The sequence below is a fragment of the Juglans regia genome, chromosome 9 (assembly GCF_001411555.2).
Source record: "Juglans regia cultivar Chandler chromosome 9, Walnut 2.0, whole genome shotgun sequence".
Classification (NCBI taxonomy): domain Eukaryota; kingdom Viridiplantae; phylum Streptophyta; class Magnoliopsida; order Fagales; family Juglandaceae; genus Juglans; species Juglans regia.
In genome coordinates, this window is record NC_049909.1 from 22300974 (window position 1) to 22321370 (window position 20397).

At 34.6% G+C, this 20397-nt stretch overlaps 3 protein-coding genes and 1 long non-coding RNA gene across 4 annotated transcripts; 1 reads left to right on the forward strand and 3 right to left on the reverse strand.

The window, feature by feature from the left end:
* The first annotated feature begins 4822 nt into the window (after positions 1 to 4822).
* Positions 4823 to 6079, forward strand: LOC108992761. The gene is made up of 3 exons (XR_001996394.2): positions 4823 to 4982; positions 5285 to 5332; positions 5746 to 6079. It is a non-coding gene; the product is annotated as an uncharacterized LOC108992761 (long non-coding RNA).
* Positions 6080 to 7942: 1863 nt separating this feature from the next.
* LOC108992754 (cytochrome c oxidase copper chaperone 1-like) lies at positions 7943 to 9868 on the reverse strand. Its single transcript, XM_018967388.2, has 2 exons — positions 9777 to 9868; positions 7943 to 8492 (listed from the first exon to the last, which is right to left on the reverse strand). The coding sequence occupies exon 2, from the start codon at positions 8477 to 8479 to the stop codon at positions 8225 to 8227; it is 255 nt and encodes an 84-aa protein (XP_018822933.1). The 5' UTR covers positions 8480 to 8492; positions 9777 to 9868; the 3' UTR covers positions 7943 to 8224.
* A 1641-nt stretch (positions 9869 to 11509) lies between these two features.
* LOC108992746 lies at positions 11510 to 12142 on the reverse strand. Its single transcript, XM_018967377.2, has one exon. The coding sequence runs from the start codon at positions 12049 to 12051 to the stop codon at positions 11617 to 11619; it is 435 nt and encodes a 144-aa protein (XP_018822922.1). The 5' UTR covers positions 12052 to 12142; the 3' UTR covers positions 11510 to 11616.
* Positions 12143 to 14629: 2487 nt separating this feature from the next.
* LOC108992766 lies at positions 14630 to 19580 on the reverse strand. The gene is made up of 9 exons (XM_018967407.2): positions 18584 to 19580; positions 17958 to 18251; positions 17566 to 17779; positions 17312 to 17421; positions 17025 to 17224; positions 16430 to 16533; positions 15610 to 15797; positions 15265 to 15464; positions 14630 to 15139 (listed from the first exon to the last, which is right to left on the reverse strand). Exons 1-9 carry the CDS (start codon positions 18828 to 18830, stop codon positions 14942 to 14944), a joined length of 1755 nt encoding a protein of 584 aa, XP_018822952.1. The 5' UTR covers positions 18831 to 19580; the 3' UTR covers positions 14630 to 14941.
* Positions 19581 to 20397: the final 817 nt, after the last annotated feature.

Genomic DNA, 20397 nt, shown 5'->3' on the forward strand with positions numbered 1-20397 from the left:
TCAAATATAATAAATAATCTACAATCATCTAATGACACATCATAAGATGATGAGAAGATGATAGAAGTTAGAATGATGAGTAGCATTGCTCTAAAAACAAAATTGAAGGCGGGTGGAAATTATGTAGGCTGGAAGATCAGCGACGAGGAGGCTACAGCGGTTCGAAGTAGCAAGCAGATAAAGTGCATGTTTGGGATTACACTAAGAAATATAGTTTATAACTTAAGTATTAAGTTTTATTGTTAAAAAATTATTTATTATTTGATAATTTTATATTTAAATCACTTTTAAATAAATTATATTTATTTGAAAATAAATTAAAAAAATATTTTTTGAGATACATAGAAATTACGACAATTTGATTTTTTTTTTAAATTATATTATATCTTTAAATGTTTTAAAATTGTAATTATTTAAAAATTGTATAAATATTTTCGTCCATCGATAAAATTTTTAAAATTTAAACTACATTCTAAATTATTCAAAAAAACATATTTTTTTTCTTTAAATATATTTTTTAACTTATTTAAGATTAAAAAATATTTTAATACGTAAACAATATAATTTTTTTATTAAAAGACTTTCAAAACTATTTGAGTATTTTTTAAAACTCATATCGCAACCCCCGAACAGCCCAAAGACTAGTGGTTGGACCGTGTACATGGCCTCTCCGCCGTTGGATGATTAGTCCCAATTATAAAGAGCGTTAAGGTCACTCTCATGCATCGTACTGGGCCCACTGCCTCATTTGACCTCTGTGGGATGTCCACGTGGCTCGTTTGAAATTAGACGATGATTTAGGATAAGTTTTTTTTTTTTTCCAAATCAGGAAAGTAGTAATTTTTTTTTTTTTCTTCTTTCGAACAGGCTCTGAAGATGGGGTGTATCGGGGACTTACTAAAAATGGGTTGTTTACTGTAAAGAGTGCCTACCGCATGGCAGGTCATATTTTAGAAGTACAAAAGGGTGAAGCATCAAGTAAGAAGGATGCAGAAGGGTGGAAGAAGATTTGGAGCATGCATGAATGTTCCGAACACAGTAAAAATCTTTCTTTGGAGAGCAGCAAATGAGGCATTGCCAACAAAGAGGAATTTTGATACTGATAATGCTCTTTGTCCTATTTGTGAGCAGGTGAAGGAGACTACATGTCATGCATTATGGACATGTAATGCTGCCTCTTATGCATGGGCAGAGTTACAAAAATGGGCTTGTATAGATGAAGATTTCTCAACTTTATGGGAGAAGCTGGTTGTTTGTGACACTGCAGAAACAAGAACTAGAGGAAGAGGAGAATATGGTTTAGACAAGGAAGTCATGCAAAAGCTGAATTGGAGGAGTATCAAACATGCACAGGTTTTGTTAAGGGGTTCAACTGAGGCAGGAAGTACTACGAACAGGAATGTAACTTGGAAAAAGCCAGCAAACGATTTGTTAAAAGTAAATTGGGATGCTGCATTGGATGTGCATAACTCAAAGATGGGTGGAGGTGTTGTGATCAGAAATTCTGAGGGTGAACTGGTAGCCACATTGTGTATGCCTCAGTTTTTTGTCTCTCAATTCAATGCTTTATGGAGATGTATGACTCTTTGCATGGAAATTGGGTTAACTTCTGTCATTTTTTAAGGCGACGCTCTGCATATCATCAAGGATGTCAAGAACCAAGACTACAATGGTAGGTGGTATGGCCAGATCATTGAAGATATATTGAGAAGGTGTTCACTGAGAGAGTATGCTGGCAGTTGAACTACACTCCAAGGCAAGGGAACAACGCTTCTCATCTGCTTGCTATGAAAATGAAGCTTTGGTTGGAGGAAGGACCAGAGGTCATTGAGAGATGTATTCCTATTGACAAACTCTGTAATGGTTGATTTTATGAATGAAAGAGGAAGGGTTTTTTTTTTTTTTTTTTTTTAATAAATAAAATTCTTTCTTGATCCTTAGCATTGCGCAATACTGTTTTTAAAATTCATATTCTAAATTAAATTATGTCAAGTAAATAATATATATTGTAAAAGTCTTAAAATAACAATGCTCAAATAAAGAATTATCAAAACCATATCATTAACTTATATATCTTACTCTTCCACATGAATATAATTTATAGCCTTGCAACAAGGGATAAAGATTGTTTCAGCCTATTTTTTTCTCTAGTCATTCTTTTAAACTATAAATAGTTATTTACCAATCAATATTAAAATTCCCTACTATGGTAATTAGATTTGTTTTGTAAAATTTTAATTAAATTTTTTTTTCAAATCAAATTACACCATATAAACACTTTATTAACTGTGTTATCTATACTGGTTTATAAATAAAAAATTTCTCGTCAATAATGTTTATCCTTAAAAAAGAAATTAGAGAAATAAACATATGGTTTGGGCTCGAGTGATTAATGCTAGGGGTTTGAGGCTAATTATATCCTATGTATGTAATTAACAGAAACAGAACATAAATGGGTCTCCATGAATTTCTCCGACCTACGTTAATCTTTATATATCCTATATATGTATATGGATGTTTCACGTTTTCTTGATAGTATTGACATAAATGATTGTAGCTAGCAATGGAATACACATATATAATGGCAGACTACTGCATTAATGGCATGCAGGCTTAATCCTGACTGATCTATTTACTAATATAACAATAAATGATAATCTCTTCCTTTAATCAAAGCATATGTTTAATAAAATTGAAAGTTCATATCCTCCAATAGCTTGTGATGAATTTTCCATGAAGTTCGGGTAGATTTGGGAGATGAGATGAAAATTTTGTGTTTTATTTTGAAGTTTAAAATATTAAGTTTTAATATTATTATTATTTTAGAATTTAAAAAATGTGTATTGAGATTTGAAAAAGCTGAATTGTTTATTATATTTTGTATGGAGATTTGAAAAATGTGTAATGATGAGATGAGATTAGATGAGAATTTTGTGTTTTGTTTTGGTTACCAAACCTGCCCTAAGGGTTCCTGCAAAAAAAGATGAAATTTTTCAGTTATTGAAATAACTACTTTCTATCCCTTTTGTTTGATTTTCGTTCTTGCCCTACTTCCTACCCCTTTTGTTTGATTTTCGTTCTTACCTAAGAGAGAAGAGAGAAAGAGCAATAAAATTCTATAATTCAATGAGCTAGTTCTATTTTAAGTGAGGTGAGAGTAGGGGCCGGCCTCCATATGTGTCTATTAAAATGACTAATCTCATTATAGGCTCAATGACTAAATATTACAAATAAATACAATAATATTATATTATTATTCACCAATAATATTAATGTACATATATATATATATATATCATGTAACCAAGAAAGTACGTACCTGACTATAATAATGCAATTCGATCGGATGTTTTGGTAATCATACAAAATGTTGATTTGAACGTGTTTTATTTGGAGCATATATAAAAGCTGTGGAGGAGATCAGGCCGTATCGATCGAGGGCTAGCTAACCTTCTTTGTGCATGGATGATAAGATCATTGAAAAACATGTATAATGAATGTAAGGCTCAATTTCTTTGAAAGCAAAGTTGGCTACTTGAAGATCGCAAGTGCGCGCGCTGTGGAAACCACCAAGAAGGTTTTGTTTGCTGCCTCAAAAAAAAATAATTAAAAATTAAAGTCAGAATATTTAGGCTTTAATTCCATTCATCCACATGATTTTGTTGTTTGATTTTTTTTTCCCTCGCTGTGATCTTTTTGTGAGTTAAAACTTTTATGTACCAACATCTACGCGCGGTTTTTGGCAAGCTAAGACCAGGGTTATCATATTTTGTGTGGATCGATCCACGCGGCCTTGTTTATTTTTATAAATATCTCATCTTATATAATCTAATTATTATAATTTTTTTTAAACTTCTACAAAATATAATAAACAATTCAATTTTTTCAAATTCTAAAATAAAAATTATATTCTAATAATATTTTATTTAACTTTCATCTCATTTCATCTATGTAAACAAACGAGACTTGACTGTGGGATCCAATGCTAGGGTTTGATATATCGATCCACACAAAATATGTTAACCCTAATTATTAACCCTAAGCTCAGCTCACCAAAAACCCTCGCAGATGTTAAAGATCATTCATCTCATTTCATATGTATAAAGATCAAGATTAATTCCACACATTCAATTCCGGATGCTTAGATTTTTCTCATTTTTTTATTTTCTCTCTATTTATATATTTTTTTTCCTGGATTTGACTGATTTGTTTTACAGTTTTTAATTAATAGGATTAAACTAGGATCGTATTTAGTATTATGGAACCATCTGATAATTATATATATATAGTGTAATTAAATAGAGAAAATATATAGATGAATCGATCCACATGGCCGACCAAACACATATATAATCATCTTTCAGCATCGATCCGATATACGTACACATTATCACAAGGAATAATCCAAATTTGACTCTTCTTGAAAACCATATAAAAAATAAAAATAAAACAATGAAGATACAAAGGAAAAAAGAAAAAAGAAAGAAAGATGAACAATGCATATATAATTGATATATATTTATATATATAACCATTATTATCCATCACATGCTCCCAAGTGCTGCATTTGCATGGGATCCAATAAAGGTCATATCAATGGCTTAATTTCATAGACCTGAAAATTGATCTGCGTGGGATTTTATAGAAAAGAGATATGAAGTTGACATGAGAGGAGGATAGGAGGCCAAGCCCTCCATTATTTAGATTCCTTTGGATTGTTTCTAGGAGGCGTGTGCTCCTCTCATGCCTAGCGCCTAGCGGACCCCGCCAGCTCCAGGCTAGCTTAGCACCATTGAACCCAATGTTCTTCTCCATCTATAAAAAGTGGATCGCCATGTAGAGCTGGGAGATATAGCAGCAACTAATACCAGCTAAAACATCTTCTCTTCAAGTTCATAATTTTTTCGTTCATCTAGCTTCGCTCAATCAACGATGTCGGACAAGTGCGGCAACTGTGACTGCGCTGACAAGAGCCAGTGCGTGTACGTGTTTCTATATAATTATATGAGAGCGACTATGCATGCATGCATGCTTCATGCTTGAGTTCCTACATAATTTCCAAGTTTAAAACTCGATCGAATTATAATTATCAGCCAAGTTTTTAAATATCAACTTTGCGCATGTCATGTGTTGTGTAGATCACATACATACATATATATTCTTGCATCGATCCTGCATCTTGGCTTACTTTCAAACCTCTTGTTTGTTTATGCACGAGTTTGGAACTTGATCGGTTATTTAATTAGCACTTAAATCATTGAAATTACGTGTATTTGAATCGCAGGAAGAAGGGAAACGGGTACGGCCTGGTCATCGTGGAGACCGAGAAGAGGTAATAAAGGATTTCAGATATTATTCAAGGAATTTTTTAATTTTAGTTTTAATTTTATTTCTTTCCTTTGGTCCCATAAAAAGTAATATACACGATGGCCATTAATTAGAAGCCTCTCTTGAAAAAGGTTAGTCGAACGACAAAGACAAACTGTGAAAATAAAATGACTAAATCAATAAAAATCTCATCAAGTGATACTGTCTTTTATTTTTTCGTAAGCCATAAATTCGTAAGCCATCTTAAGATGTGTACGTGCCATTCCTTTTAAATTAAAGCAAGTAAAAACATTAATAGGCCAGTTACTGCATTTCATAAGATCTTAATTAATTCAAACTCCAAATGCAAGTCATCATGTATAATTAATCTAGTACGGCCTGTTGATGCCCATTTTGGATATATATCTTGTTTTGCAGCTACATAGACACTGTTGTCATGGATTCTCCAGCAGCAGCCGAGCACGATGGCAAGTGCAAGTGCGGTGCAAGCTGCACCTGCACAAGCTGCACCTGTGGTCATTAAGCCCCCACCGATGCAGGGCATCTGTGTGGAATTGTGGGAGTCATGAATAATGTAATTGTGGTCAATAATGTATTGTGTCGTAGTACTCTGCGCTTTTTATTTGTTATGTGAGATGTGTCTGTCAACTGTCGAGTCATCTTAATTTCATAGTCATGTAATGGCCATCTCTGCGGCCTTGTGTGGTTTAATGGATCTCTAATATATATACACGTTGTTCTGCTTGATTTATTATCATTATCATGATCAACACGTACACAGGCTATGTAAAGAGGCTTTCAGGGGCACATAAAACGGAAAATTGTTCCTTTAAGAGATTCAGTCCGAGGAATATATAGATATGGCCCTCAAAAACAGGGTATTTTAGAACACCAAATTGGAACTACTCGCTTCAGAACACTCCAGTGAATAGGAGTGAACAAAAGGTTGAGAAAATCAAAGATAGAACTTGGAAATTTCGGGGCATTTGCCTCGTGAATGTCTTGTAACCTCAATCACAGAAATCCTTAGAAACGCTTTTATACCTCGGAGAAAGCATAGATATCAAGCCGAATGTATGAAGGAATGGTATGGATTAATGGTCACCACGTACTCACTACATTCCTATATCAAGCTCAATCCAAACACAACTCAACATAACTCTGTAGATTCTTAATACTGTTACCTGATGGGCAATTACTACTGACAAGTGCAGAAAACATTATTCTTTTTCGAGCAACGCTACTACAATCACCGAATTTGTGTTTCGAAGAAGTATTTCGAGTAGTTTATTTTATTTTTTTATTTTTTTATGTATTTTTTAATCATCATAATTATTTTTTAAAAATAATAAAAAAATCACAATATCATTAAAAAATACTTTATTAATCACTAAGTTAAAAAAAAAAAAAAAGTCATTCGGCCGGGACCAAAGCATTTCTGTTCTTTTTCTCTCTTTCACGTGATTGACACAGCTCCCTCTCTCTCGCTTTTTCCCGTTGAACCTGTCTTCTTCCCCCAACCTCCCTTTTCCGGTCATGCTGTAAATGTGGGAAATCAAATCCACGCACGGCTCCTTTTTTTTCCTGCGTGAAGTCCCTTCAAATGTGCAATAGACGCCTGCCTAACTCCCGAATCGGCTACTTTTTTTAATTTTCTCCTGTACAAAAATTTTTGTACTACTTATTAAATAATATATACACAAATAATGGAATAAAATGAAGGCATGATACTGTTGTCTTTTTTATTGATATTTTTTTTTTTTAATTTCGAGTAAGAAAAAATTTGTATATAAAAAGTAGTGGAAAATTATTTTTTACATGTATTGAGGAATTTATGTTTGATTTATGTTTTTTTTTTTTTTTTGCTATTTGATTTATGTTATTTATTAGTAATAGGTTTAATAAATTAATTATTCAAACATTACAACAGCTTCTCAATTATTGGTGGGACTATATATTTTCAACTTTACATAAATAAATATAAACTCATTTTAACATTTAAACACATCTAAACCCATCTTATATGAATCCTACAAAATCCACTTCACAATTTTAACTCATTACTATTTATAAAGAACTCATTCATCTTAGCTCAACTGAAAGAACTTTTATGCTTTTAACGTACACCAAAGAAATATTTCCTTGAAAAGCTGCTCCTGTCGTCTGCCTTCAGTTCCCTAATGCTGAGCAAACAAACAGATGTCATCCTCCTAACTGTTATCTAAAAATTACACAAACTAGGGTCAATATGAGATCCATTTATATATTTCTGGGAAGCTCTTGCGGTTAATTATGATCTCTGAGATTTAATTATTAGATCAGCAATCCAGCTGATAAAATAGGAAAGATCAGATCCATGGGTAATGGCCGATACCATATTGGCTGTAAACACGAGTATGATTATCCCGGGAAATCATTCTACATGAATTTCTTCCAAAAAAAAAACAATCCCCAATGTTACGTGCCCAATGATAAACCATATATACTGATCGATGTCCATTAATACATGAAACCCACTAATAATAATTTTTTTTTTTTTTTATGATGGAACTCAGAAGCCGTGCAATAGCAAAATGTCTTCGAACCAGTCAAATCCTAGACCCATGTTATATGCCCACATCACACAGATCAAGTATTCATTATGAAATAGATAAAACAAACACAAACATAAGTGCAGTAAATCCTTTTAAATATATTTTGGCTGCTTTCGCTTTGTATCAAGAAAATAAAAGTCATGAGCCCGTGGATGCATATAACAGTACAGAGAGGCTGCCTCTCCTGGCCTTATTCCAAAATGTTAATACCATCTGGTGTGTGTAAACCTAAAAAATCAAAAGTGTAGACTTTCAACTTGTTTTTTCCTATCATATGGTCAACCCAACTGCCTCTTCAAATCTCAAATATTAAATCCCTCTGCACGAAGACACTTACGGTGAGCCTCAATCCATTTTGCACAAGCTTCCTCACCGTGCTCCACAATGCATTCATCTCTCAGCTTCTTAGTGTCAGGGCAAGCACAGCAAATCTTTTTCTTTGGCTTGGATTCTGGAGTAGTTGTAATAGCTGAGCCCTGGTTCTGCTGTGAAGCTGTGAAACCTATGGCAGAGGAAGAATTAACTGTGGGCAGCTCACCCATCTTCACTAGACCCATAGAGAATAGATTACTGAAAAGAAGAAGCCAGAGAACAAATTTTGGTGAGCAAAACAAAAACTCAGAGAAGAGACAGATCTGATGAAAAAAATGCAATTACTAGACGTGGAATAAATGTTAGCATCCAGTCACTTGCACATCTATCGATTCTTTAAGATAATAATAAAAGAAGATGACGGTTCCCCAATTTTATATCATGTATTGATTCATTATGTCGAGTTGACTACCAGAAAAAGAAAAGCAAAGCAATGAGATGTTAGTAATTTCTGCCTCATCAATACAATACACCTTTTACATTGCACACGGTATCTTTAACAAAAGTTTTGACCCCTATATGTATTATAATTTTATATTTCCTATTTCTTTTTGCCAATCGATGTATCAATCATGCTTAGACGTTGCTCTTGTATATGCCCAGTGTACTTGGGTTATGCCTACTATCATCAATAAAATTCTTATTTACTGAATAAATAAATAAATAAATAATTTATCGGTAATTTACTGAATAAAAAAATCGATGTACCAAATATCAAGTTCAATCATAGTAGAAGCATCAAATTATCAACTTTGTTGAAGCAAGGGCAAGAAATCTTATTTACGAGCAGCATTTTGCTCATAACATTTCGATAAGAAATTGGCAGCTGGGTGAAAACACACAGAAAATAAACTACTTGGATTAAAAAAACAAGCGGAATAGAAGAAAAGAGAATCAGAAATAAATAAAGCCCGTTTGAGTGTTCAGTTGGATGGTGCCTAAAAGCTGGACAATAAAACAAAAAGGACGAGAGTTTTTTAGGTCCATTCCAACGGATAAATGAAATTATGTGTTGCAGTTATCATATTCAAAACTCAGAATAAAGATCACGCAGGACGAGCATAATGCAAAGGTGACAGAAATTACGCAACGGCCTTGAAGAAATTATATTAAAAAAAGGGTGACAGCCTTGAATAACTGATAAGTACAAAAACTAGGGTGGTGTGAAATCATTGGGCTAATTATCAAACGGGTGGTGAGCAAGATTTGATTCATCTTCCCAATCTTTCCACAGACAAATCGTCAAACAGGTCCACAACGCAAACTAAAAAGAATATGAGAACAGCTAATACAAGTATCAGAAAACAAAAATCCATGCGCCAACCAACCAAACCCCCACAATACTCCTGTAATAGATGAAAAACTAGAACAAAAGCACAAGCATTGACATCGTTTCATAACTTTTTGTTTATAAATATTAATATATAATTATCGATTCATATATATTGGAAAAGGAAGCAAAGGAGGGAGAGGAAAGCTGACCTCTGGAAGGGCGAAGAAAACGCAGGAATTATTCGTTGGCGCTGTTGAATGTTGGGGCTTAAGAGAGGAAGAAGAGCTGCAGCAGCGTGCAGGGTTTTACTTGTCTTTATACTTTATGTTGAAAATTTGATGGGCCGGTGAGGAGCTGATTTCAAGGTTGGGTCAATATTCTCTGGCCCCATTTCGTTACAGATATAATATTTCCCCCAAACATCCGTTAAAACATTTATTTATTTTAAGATTAATACTTAGATATAATTTTCGGAGATATAAGTCTTATATATTTCTTTTAAATAAAAATAAGCTCCACCGTTAAGAAATAAATTTTGTTGACGTATATCTTATATTTGTCTATTTTTTTCAAATGGAATTCGCGATACTTGCACATTTTAAGATTGTATTTGTACCAATCATTTATCTTATTTCAAATAGATAAATGATATTTACAATCCTAGTATATGTAAATCCCGCATATTCACTTTAAAAAAATTAGATAAATCTAAGATCCGCGTGAAAAAAATTTTTTTAATGATAAACTCTACTTTTTTTTCAAATAAAATGTGTAAAATTTATACTTTCTGAAACTATATCTAACATTTTTCTTTCAATCACCATCTTTTCATAATTAATTAAAAAAAATTCTTTTTTTATGTGAAGCGTATGGAAAGTTATGATTTAATTTCAAATTTTAATAAAAAAATTTATGACTAATTATTGTTATTCGCATCAATGATTTTACTCTTATTGGGGATGGCAATCCTCTAGCTAATTGAAACACGATAACGCAGGGAAGCCATCGTATTGACCGATTAATACGGGCACTGGAGGTTTATCATGTCCGAGTTTTCAATTCAGAGCATTTACAAAGCTGCAATCACTAGGATTAAGGATTCTTCTGTACCTTCCTTTAACATGCATTGGTGCAGAGCAGAACAAGGCCAAGTGTCAGTTTACCAATCCAATACTGGCAATAATGGCTACAACATATGCCAGTTAGAGCCATTTGGGCGCAAATCAGTGTCCCTGAAAAAATTTCCCTGGCATTCTGAAGTGCAAAGACGCAGGCTTTGTCCCATCAAGATTCAAGATAAAATATTCCAGTTTTACTATCCCTCCCCAGGTTGGCATGCGCATCCAACAGGTTTATGTAATTTGTTGAACATTATTAACAGAGAATGTGATTTAGAACAAACTACAATCGTGAATCAAAACTAGAACGATTCCCATGTCTGATGTCAAGTTCCTTTCCAACTGGTCCAGCGCAAGCTTTAAGGCAATGAGAAGTTGCTGCTCTGCTTTTAAAATTTTGTCATTTGGGTATGAAAAGAACACTTTATCTAAAGGAAAAAGTGGGAATAATAATGATGTTAATGCCCCAGAAGCAATGAATTTTAAGAAAGGAAGAGTAGTACAGGAATTAAGCATTTCTAATTCTTTTGCATATCATGATTCATGGCATATATGTGGAGAATTTTACAAGGATCTCTTCAATACAGGAAGCCAACATGGGCACTGATACACGAGCAAAGCAAAAGCAGAAGGGAAAGCATTTGTAAGATCGTCAAAGAAACTTAAGCAAACATACGAGCCCCAGATCCCATTCACTTCCTTAGAATTTAACAAGTTTGAAGGGAACATATTACCGGAATGCAATCTGTGCTCAGTTTCCAATATGCTCATACTCCAACGTAGCCCCTGCAACTTCAGAGCACTGAAAACCAATCAAACCTCATTCAAATATGTCCCTTAATGCAGAAAGAATCAAGCAGCAGAGGAAGCAACAAGCAAGTCACAGCTCCATTCAACAAGGTAATTGCAACTCAACAGAGTTTTTGCAAAACTAATCATACTTCTCTCTCCATGAGTACATGAGAAAAAACACCCAAGAAAGCGCCAGTGCAATATCCCCAACAACCTGCCTCGGCCAATCACGAGCGAGATCCTCGAGCTTCCTCTCAAAGTACACTCTCCAAACGGCCATGGAAATGTGAAGAAGCACACACCCCTTAGCAAAGAAGCTCTGGAATTCCCTGTCCTTAACAAAAGACACCATGAACAGAAGCAACCCAATGGTAAATAAAAGCAAGCCCGAGAAGGAATCTGAGGTCCGAATCAATAACTGATCCTGGGGCGTGGATCCTTGAAGCTTACGTGCAATCTCAGAGCCATGGCCAAACACAGAGACCTCATTGGAGTAAAACATCATTAAAGCTCCGCAAGTCAGAGCTATCAAAGAATGGGGAATACATATAAGAAAAAACCCAGATGATCCCATGATTCTATTGAATTTTCTTCTCCTCCAATAAGTTCAACTCTACTATAAATTCAAAAATGGTTCAACAGAAACAGCACAATCTTTTCGTTTTCTTCTCCTCCAATAAGTTAAACTCTATTATAACTTTAAAAATGGTTCAACAGCAACAGCACAATCTTTTCGAACCACTTTCAATGAACAAGCCGCACTCTTTACTGGGATGTATATAGATATCGAAAGATGCGATCGTTCATCAAGATCAATCCTTCCCCCAAAAGTCTCGTTGGAAATTTCTGGGAGATCAGAGTGAGCTATTTGATTAGAACCCAATGTTAGGTTTCACTGTACAGCTCTAAAAACCCAGATGAACCCATGGAACGAAACCATTATGGAGTTTCAGATCAATTTCAGAGCTGAACCAAGAACCATGACTGAAACAAGAAAGCATACGCAAACCCTAACCATGATATCCAATGCTTAACACAAACAAACAAAACGGCCCAGCGATATAAACTATACAAAAGAGAGAGACAAAAGAAAACCTTGGATCCAAAATTCTAACCCTGAACCAAAAGGCTGAGGCATTGAAGGGGGATTAAACTGAAAAGGGTTTTCTATAAGTAGGGAGAAGGAGGAGAAAGAGCAGATACAGCGGTTGGAATAGGCTTAGTGACCTGTTAGGTCAGCAACAGCAATTCATGTTTGGAGGTTTTATTTATAGGTGGTGTTTGGGATATGGCTATTGGAGATAGATGGCAGATGCCTTTGAATGGCATAGAGATAACTTCCTTCACCGGACACCCCAATACATGCAGAAAATGCCATGCTTTTCTGGTCAATCCCTTCCTTCTTCTGCAAAGCAATTGAACATTGTGGGTCACAGACTCATTACTTTGGTTTTTGGATTCATGGTTGGCCATTTGTTATCAGCTGATGAGGAAGGTCATATCTTTTTGGTGACTACAGATCAAGTTCTCAAATCTGTCAATTCCAAATTTAACTACTGCTTTTTTAGCAATTTACACATTTGACCGTTAAGATTCATGAGAATATATGATACAAACTACGATCGTAACTATCGTATCATAATTAAAGATGTAAATCGTCATAAAAATGATAATTTGAAGTATAAATTGGGAAAAAATGACTATTTGAGAGTGAAAAATTTATTTTTATGAACTCATTCATTATATTTCATGTCTTAAATGGGGGGCAAAGGGTTTTGATTCTTGCTTTTCCTGCCTGACTGACTCAAAGGTCATTAATTTTGCAGCTTGACCAGCACCCAGCATAGGAAATGGGCCATATGGGAGAGCTGATTTCAGATCTACATCTCACTTCATTCATTGCAAGAGATCATTTTTAGTGTCTTGACATGGAATTGCAAATCGGACACTCAGACGAACAAAATCTGCAGAGAGAGAATCGCTTTTGGTCATGAATTCTATCTATTATGCTCCCCATGTTAAACTTATGTGTACATTGGAAGGCATCAAAGAAAGCGTAAGAAACAATGCGATCGTGTCTTGAAGTCAGTCCTTTTAACTTTGATCTGTAATTGGGAGACGCAAAACAATAAAGGGATATTTAAAATCTTACAAACTAGCTGTATTGTTTTGTACTGTACACCAAACCAATGACAGCTCTCTTATTAATATCCTACAAGTTGAGATCTCTAAAGAGGGGGGGCTGGGCCATCATTGCAGACTCTCCCGTACAGCTGTTAGGGATGGACTATGGAGGGTTCTTCTGAGAACATAAATTAACTTTTATGCACTGAGCTACCCTGAGTCGTGTGCATGTAAGAAATGGAAGTGGCAAACGTGGGCACCATAAGGTTGCATTTAGTTTGAAATAGTATTAAAATGTGCAAGAAGAATGTTATCTTTCATTCAGCTGATATGACACATTTTAAAGCGTCTTAATTGAGAAGTCACTAAATATATCACATTAACAAGATGTATAACTGGAGACGGTAAAATTCAATATGACAACATTTTTCAAAATCAATCCTTCTTAGAAAAGTGCTATTCACTTGTCGAGAAGGGTCTCCTCATTTTTAAGCCATTCTGCAGGCTCTTGCCATTTTGATGTTAAGAGTAATGGTTTTTCTCATAAAATTTTCAACCACAATAGTTTTCAGAAGGCCTTTATCTCCATTATCACTATCAAAACGACAATTATCATTTCTATCTGATTTTAGAATTTAAATCAAGGTCTTAGACTATAAAACAGTAACCACTGTATGTTTGCAACCACGACCTTCCCCAACTTCATTTATATTGCATGCATCCAGCAAGTATGTTTCTGGATCCTAAACAAAGTCAGGGTTAGAAAATAATCAGGTGTTCGGCAAGTTTACAGTACCCTGAACATGCTAGAACCATCTTCTCTTTACCCCACTTATAAAAGCCCTGAACATAGAAACTACTTGTGATATAGATAACTGAAATCTCCAAGTTCAAGGAGACATGGGACTAAAAGCATCCGTATTCAGAAAGAAAATGAACATTAATTAGTAAGGGAGTGGAATCTTTTTTTTTTTTTTTAAAAGTCTGGCCTTTTCCATCTAGCATGGCAGCAAAGCACAACTAGTAAATGAAAACGAAACCTCCAAAAACTATGATATAAACATGTAACTTAACAACACGGGGAAAACTTGGTAGTGTAGAAGGTATGAAAATGACAGCAGCATCAACGGAACTTATTTGGAGTGAAGGTATTTACAACAAAAATCGATGGTTAACCTTTTTACTTACCAAAAATAACATTTTCTGAAACAAAAATTAGAGCAATGTTTGTCCTTGTGGCCATCCTGCTTGAAGCCACATCCTCACAACCCGTGCCGTATAATTTGAACAAAGAGAAAAAAATTCTTTACTTCCCACCTCCCTTCCAAGAAAATGAAAACCTAGAATGGATTGTTGTCTCTATGACCAGCAACAACTTTACGATGACGCTTTTGACCAGATTTCCTATCTCCTCTTCGCCTAATAATCTTCTTCATAGGAGGCCTTACCATTGGATTATAGACAGGCAAAGCGGCTGGAGAATGGATTATCCGACCAACTGGAGGAGGCATTTGCTCCAATAAATCTCTGTGGTATGCCTGTATATTAAAAATTTTGCACTCAGAATATAATCTTAGTGTTTTTTTCATATGATCCTCTGAAGTACCTTTTTGCTTTTAGCTTTTTCTTTTTTCCATTCCTAAAACAATATGAAGACACTAACCTGTATCACAAAGTTACGCCTTTCACAATCCATAAACATATTGATGCCCCAACTCACTGTTGACATCATTTTGTCTCTCACTGTGGAAAAGCTTAACTGATCCCTGGGAGTAAAACGATCAACTTCATTGAACCATAGACAGGTAAATAGATTTGTGATGGGAATGTGCTCCTTTACGATGACACAACCTTCAGGAACATCTGCAGAAACACATTCATAAAACAAAATATTTGACAGGGAAAACACAACAGACCAGCGTCTGCAAACAAATATGTAAAATACCTACATTTATAAACATCTATAAAGTTATTAATGAAAACATGAATGCAAAAATCATGCACCTACCACTTGTTATTGGAAGCTTAGCCAGAGAATATGGTGTTAAGCCCTCCCTTCTATAAAACTCAATCTGGTAGTCAATAGAGGCATTGTCGTATTTCCCAGCAGCTTTATTAGCTTCAGCCTCTTCAAAAACATCAAAGCGTTTATAGTGTCTTGAGATGGCAAAATTAGCATTTTCACGCCACAAAAACCTGAATGAGATTTTGGGGATTGAAATATCAAGGTTAGACTTTATATTTCCTATGAAGCTCAGAGAAGCACATCCATGTGTCCCATGCATGAACATCAATGCCACAGTGCTTCAAAATAAACCTGAGACAAAATAAAGCAGGTGCCTTCCTTTATTGGATTCTGAGGCCAGAGTAGATCTCATGAGACCCACCCATTATTACTACAGACAATACATAAATTACAAAAAGAGAAGTGTGTACCCGATCAAGAGGATATATGCAATTATATCACTCGCATCCATTAACATCAGCAATGATATATACATACTCTAGAAGAAAAGACATCAAGATATAGTATATTTCATTGACATTATACGTTATATTAATAAGATACCTTCTTATTGAAAAAAAAAAAAATATACATTATAAAAGTTGAAGCAGAAAAAAGCTAGTGAGCAGTAAATATGCAATCACACCACCTGGGTTAATGAACATTCTAAGAAACCTAATGAAATATGTCTGCCAACTCTCTGCTTTCTGAATCTGTACGGTATCTTAGCCATACAGGAAATCCAAAATCTGTATAACAACACTAATTCAGGCTCCCACATACCAAGAAATGAGAGGCTAACAAAAACAGAAGATGGATGTACCTCTCAAGAATTTGATATGGATCCACAACAAGCTGGAGCTTTCCATCGATCCATATGGAATACCGAACATTGGGGAAGATCCTATGCAATAGAAGCTTTGGAACCTGTCATAAATACTTAAGAGGGTCAACAACATCAAACACACTTGAGTTTTTTCACAAAATTTTCCCAGAATTGATTTCGAGGACACCCAGCATCACAACTGTAACAAAAAGTAATCAAGGTTTTAGGTCAAGCCCCCATTTTCTTCTTCTCTCCCCTTCAAAAAAAAAAAAGGGGAAAAAAGGAACTGTCAGCACATAATCTCATCAACGTCATTTCCCTCCATGCATTTCTCTATCTGATAACTTGAAAAGAACATAATTAGTTAAATGGTGTCATATCACAATCTCCTGTCTGCAGATCTGCTATGATATAACATCATCCATACAAGAAAAGAGAGGGGGAGGGTGGTCTAATAACCAAGAAAACTACAAATTTTCAAGACGCAGAAGAAGAAAACAAAGAAACAAAGAAAATACATAATTTATCTGAGCTACATTTTAGTATAGACCGAAACAAAAGAAACAAATTTTCCAAAAGAAAGTAGAGAGACCTTTCCATTACGTCTTGGATCAGTGTATGGAATATTATGAACGACAATAATTCTCCATAAACCAATCCTCTTACTGCTGTCCAAGACACTAGAATTCTTCATATAAGCTTCAGTCTCTTCATCAATAAACATATAAAAACGAACATTTTTCCTTGCCGCTTCACTAATGTTCTTGGGCTGCTGTATAATGTCATAGTTTCCTAAAAAAAGGTGCACTCATAAGGAATAGAAAAGTATATGCGTAGAATCAAGTAGATCTTTACAAAGTGTCTTATACTAAGCAATACCAAATATGGCTGATGCAACCATAACCTCATGAAACTGCTCCAACTCTAGAAGGTCAGCTTCATCAATATCAAATCCACTCTGGTGACCGGGTTTGCTTCCCTTAACAAATCTGTTAAAAATTAAAATTAATGCACCAACAGAGGAGGACAGGAAGGAGGATGCATTTAGCTGAAAAAAAATAAACAGAAAACACTGCAGACAATGGAAGATAATCTAGCTAAAATGAACCAATAGGAACGAAACCTAAACCTACCCACAGTGCACTGCCATTGACTCTTTTATTTCAAAGGACTCATTCCTCTGCTTTAAAGAAGGATATCCACCAAAGTCAGAGCCTCCATGAGTCTCGGTTTTGATAGGATTTTCATCACGGATATATGTCAAATTACGTAGCACTGGTGAAGCTGATGGGGAGCTTGGCATACTAGCTATAGCCTGCTCTACAGGGAGATAACATACTGGGCATGCTGAAAATAAAATGAAAAGAAGAAGTTATCAATGAATATTTTACCAGAACAAATTTTAGATGTGGGCTGTAGCCAGTACTTTATATGTTCTTGACAATCAGTTTTACACTGAAATTACAAGTGTGTGGGTGCAAGAAATTCATTAACAATACAATATGCAAGAAAACCTCAAACTTACGGCGTGGTCCAATCCTTTTACTACCAGCTGGTGGGGGAGGAGGAAACACAAAATTTCCACAAAGATGGCCCGATGAAGGGTTAGACCATGTAACACTTGTAGCTGTTGCACTAGAAGTAGTAGGAGGAGGAGGAGGAAAAGATGAAGCTTGACTTTGATCATTTCCTTTCAAAGAGATCTCTTCAAAATAATTCTTATTCCCATGATTATCTTCTACTCCTGGTGGATTTGAAGATAGAGGATAATCTGACCGATAAGGTGTCATGCTTCCAATGTGTGAAGTGATGTTCGATTCTGGTGCATCACCATTCAAAAACCAAACCAGTAAATAGGGAGAATATATGACGATCAAAAGAAATCAATAAGTAGCACAATGAAAATTCACAAAAGCTAATTGAGACCTAGCAATCACAAGTGTGCCTAAAAAATATTGCTTCAGCTACACAATGACAAGATGCGTCAACTCCATCAGATCATATTTTGTCTCATAAAGAGGGAAAAAAATGATAGCGCCTCCTAACTATATTGTAAAGCCTCCCACACATCAGCATAATTACAGGTGGCAATAATTCCAGTTATAAATGACTATCGAAGAAAAATACAAGAATGGGGATAGGAAAACAAACCTTTATTAACCGTAAAGGAACCGAATACAAAAACCAAAAGAGCGAGGACAATCAAGAGGAGCATCGCAACCCTCCTTCGACCAACGTATCGGCAAATAAATGGGAGAAGCTTTTCCTTCTCCCTTGAACTAGAAAGAAGCATCTTAGAAGGTTTTCGCGCCTGAGAAGTCTGCAAGGTACCGTTCTGTATCTGTTGTTGAAGTGATCCATAACTCCCCGTACGTAAACCCAATGACCCTCCAGTCATTGTATCTTGAGACCCACAAGTTTGGGTTTCATCTCCTTTCTACTTTACACAACCCTCTCATTCACAAAATCCTAAGTTGTCTTCTAACACTGATTTCCAAAATGCCACGACCAAATCCAAATTCAATACCAACTCACAAATCCCATCCCCAAATGGTCCACCGATTCACTGAAATCTCCAATGTACAGCAACACATTCTCAAACCCACCATTATTTTTGCAGATTTATGTTCATAAACACCAGGCCACCTAACCCACAATTCCTTCTAAACGCTAAATCTCAAAATCGCAATGATCACTTCCAAGCTTTTTAATTCCAAATTTCCAATGACAGAATCCATGAATCCCGAAAATCAGACCCACTTCTCAGTTTGCACTCAACATCGAAACATACGATCTCAAAATGGTGATTTATTTTTTTTATTATTAAAAAAACCATAGACAGAAACAGTTCCAATTTACATCAAATCGAACTGCTTCGAAGTTTCGAGTCTATCCAAAAAATCGAAGGCTCAACGTTCAATGTTCAAACGGAAATTCAATAATGGGGGGCGGAGATTCAGACAAAAAAAAAAAACAAAAAAACTTACCACTACGCCAAATTTCCAATGGGCTCCAAATCAAAATCCTAGACACCTTTTTTCCTGAACTGGGTTTTTATCTTGTACCCAAATTCTAGGGTTTCGGTGTGAAAATTTTGTTATGAAAACTCTTTCTTCTGTAGGATTAGCTTCCGCATCTCTCTCTCTATCCACGTTTTTTTATTATTTTTAGTACTCATTATTTACCATGAGCATAAAATTCCACATTCTACTTGTAAAAGAAAAAAACCACATTCTAATATTTTATCTTATTTATAAAACCCAAAGGAAACTTTAATATTATAAAACATGGGCTGTATTTGAATTTGGATCAAAATTATATTTCAACACTAATGTATGGCTAAATGACAGGTCATGACGAATCACTTACTAAACATGCAAATTTATTTGTACCCAATCTTGGGTTTCTGCAAACTCTTATAATCATAATTTCTTTTTTAAAATATTTTAATTATAAATAAATTTTATAAAATAAATCTAACGTATCATATCAAATTATATATTTAATTTTATAAACTATTTTTGTAGAGATTTAAATCTAAAATTTTTTATATTTTTGTATTGTGATTATATATATTTTAATATTATTATTATATTTACAAAAAAAAAAGAGAAAATTTATAAATTTTTACCGTATGATGTGATGTGTTACATTTATTTCGTAAATTAGACGCATCTATCGATTCATGTAAGTTTATAAAAATGATTTATTGTATTTGTCTTCGTATGGTTTCCATTTCTATTTTATAAACTTATATATTGCACATTCAATTTTTTTTTTTTTGTTGGAAAAATTTTACTCACCACCCCTAAATCATACACTTATCTTTTATTTTTTATTTTTTTATTTTTTCTTTAATATATGTCCGGTGTAAAGATGATGAATAAAATAATCATTTTTATTGATTATCATCGTTAGTCTAATTCTAACCGTATTTAATTTTCTAAAGTACTTAGAGCATGCAA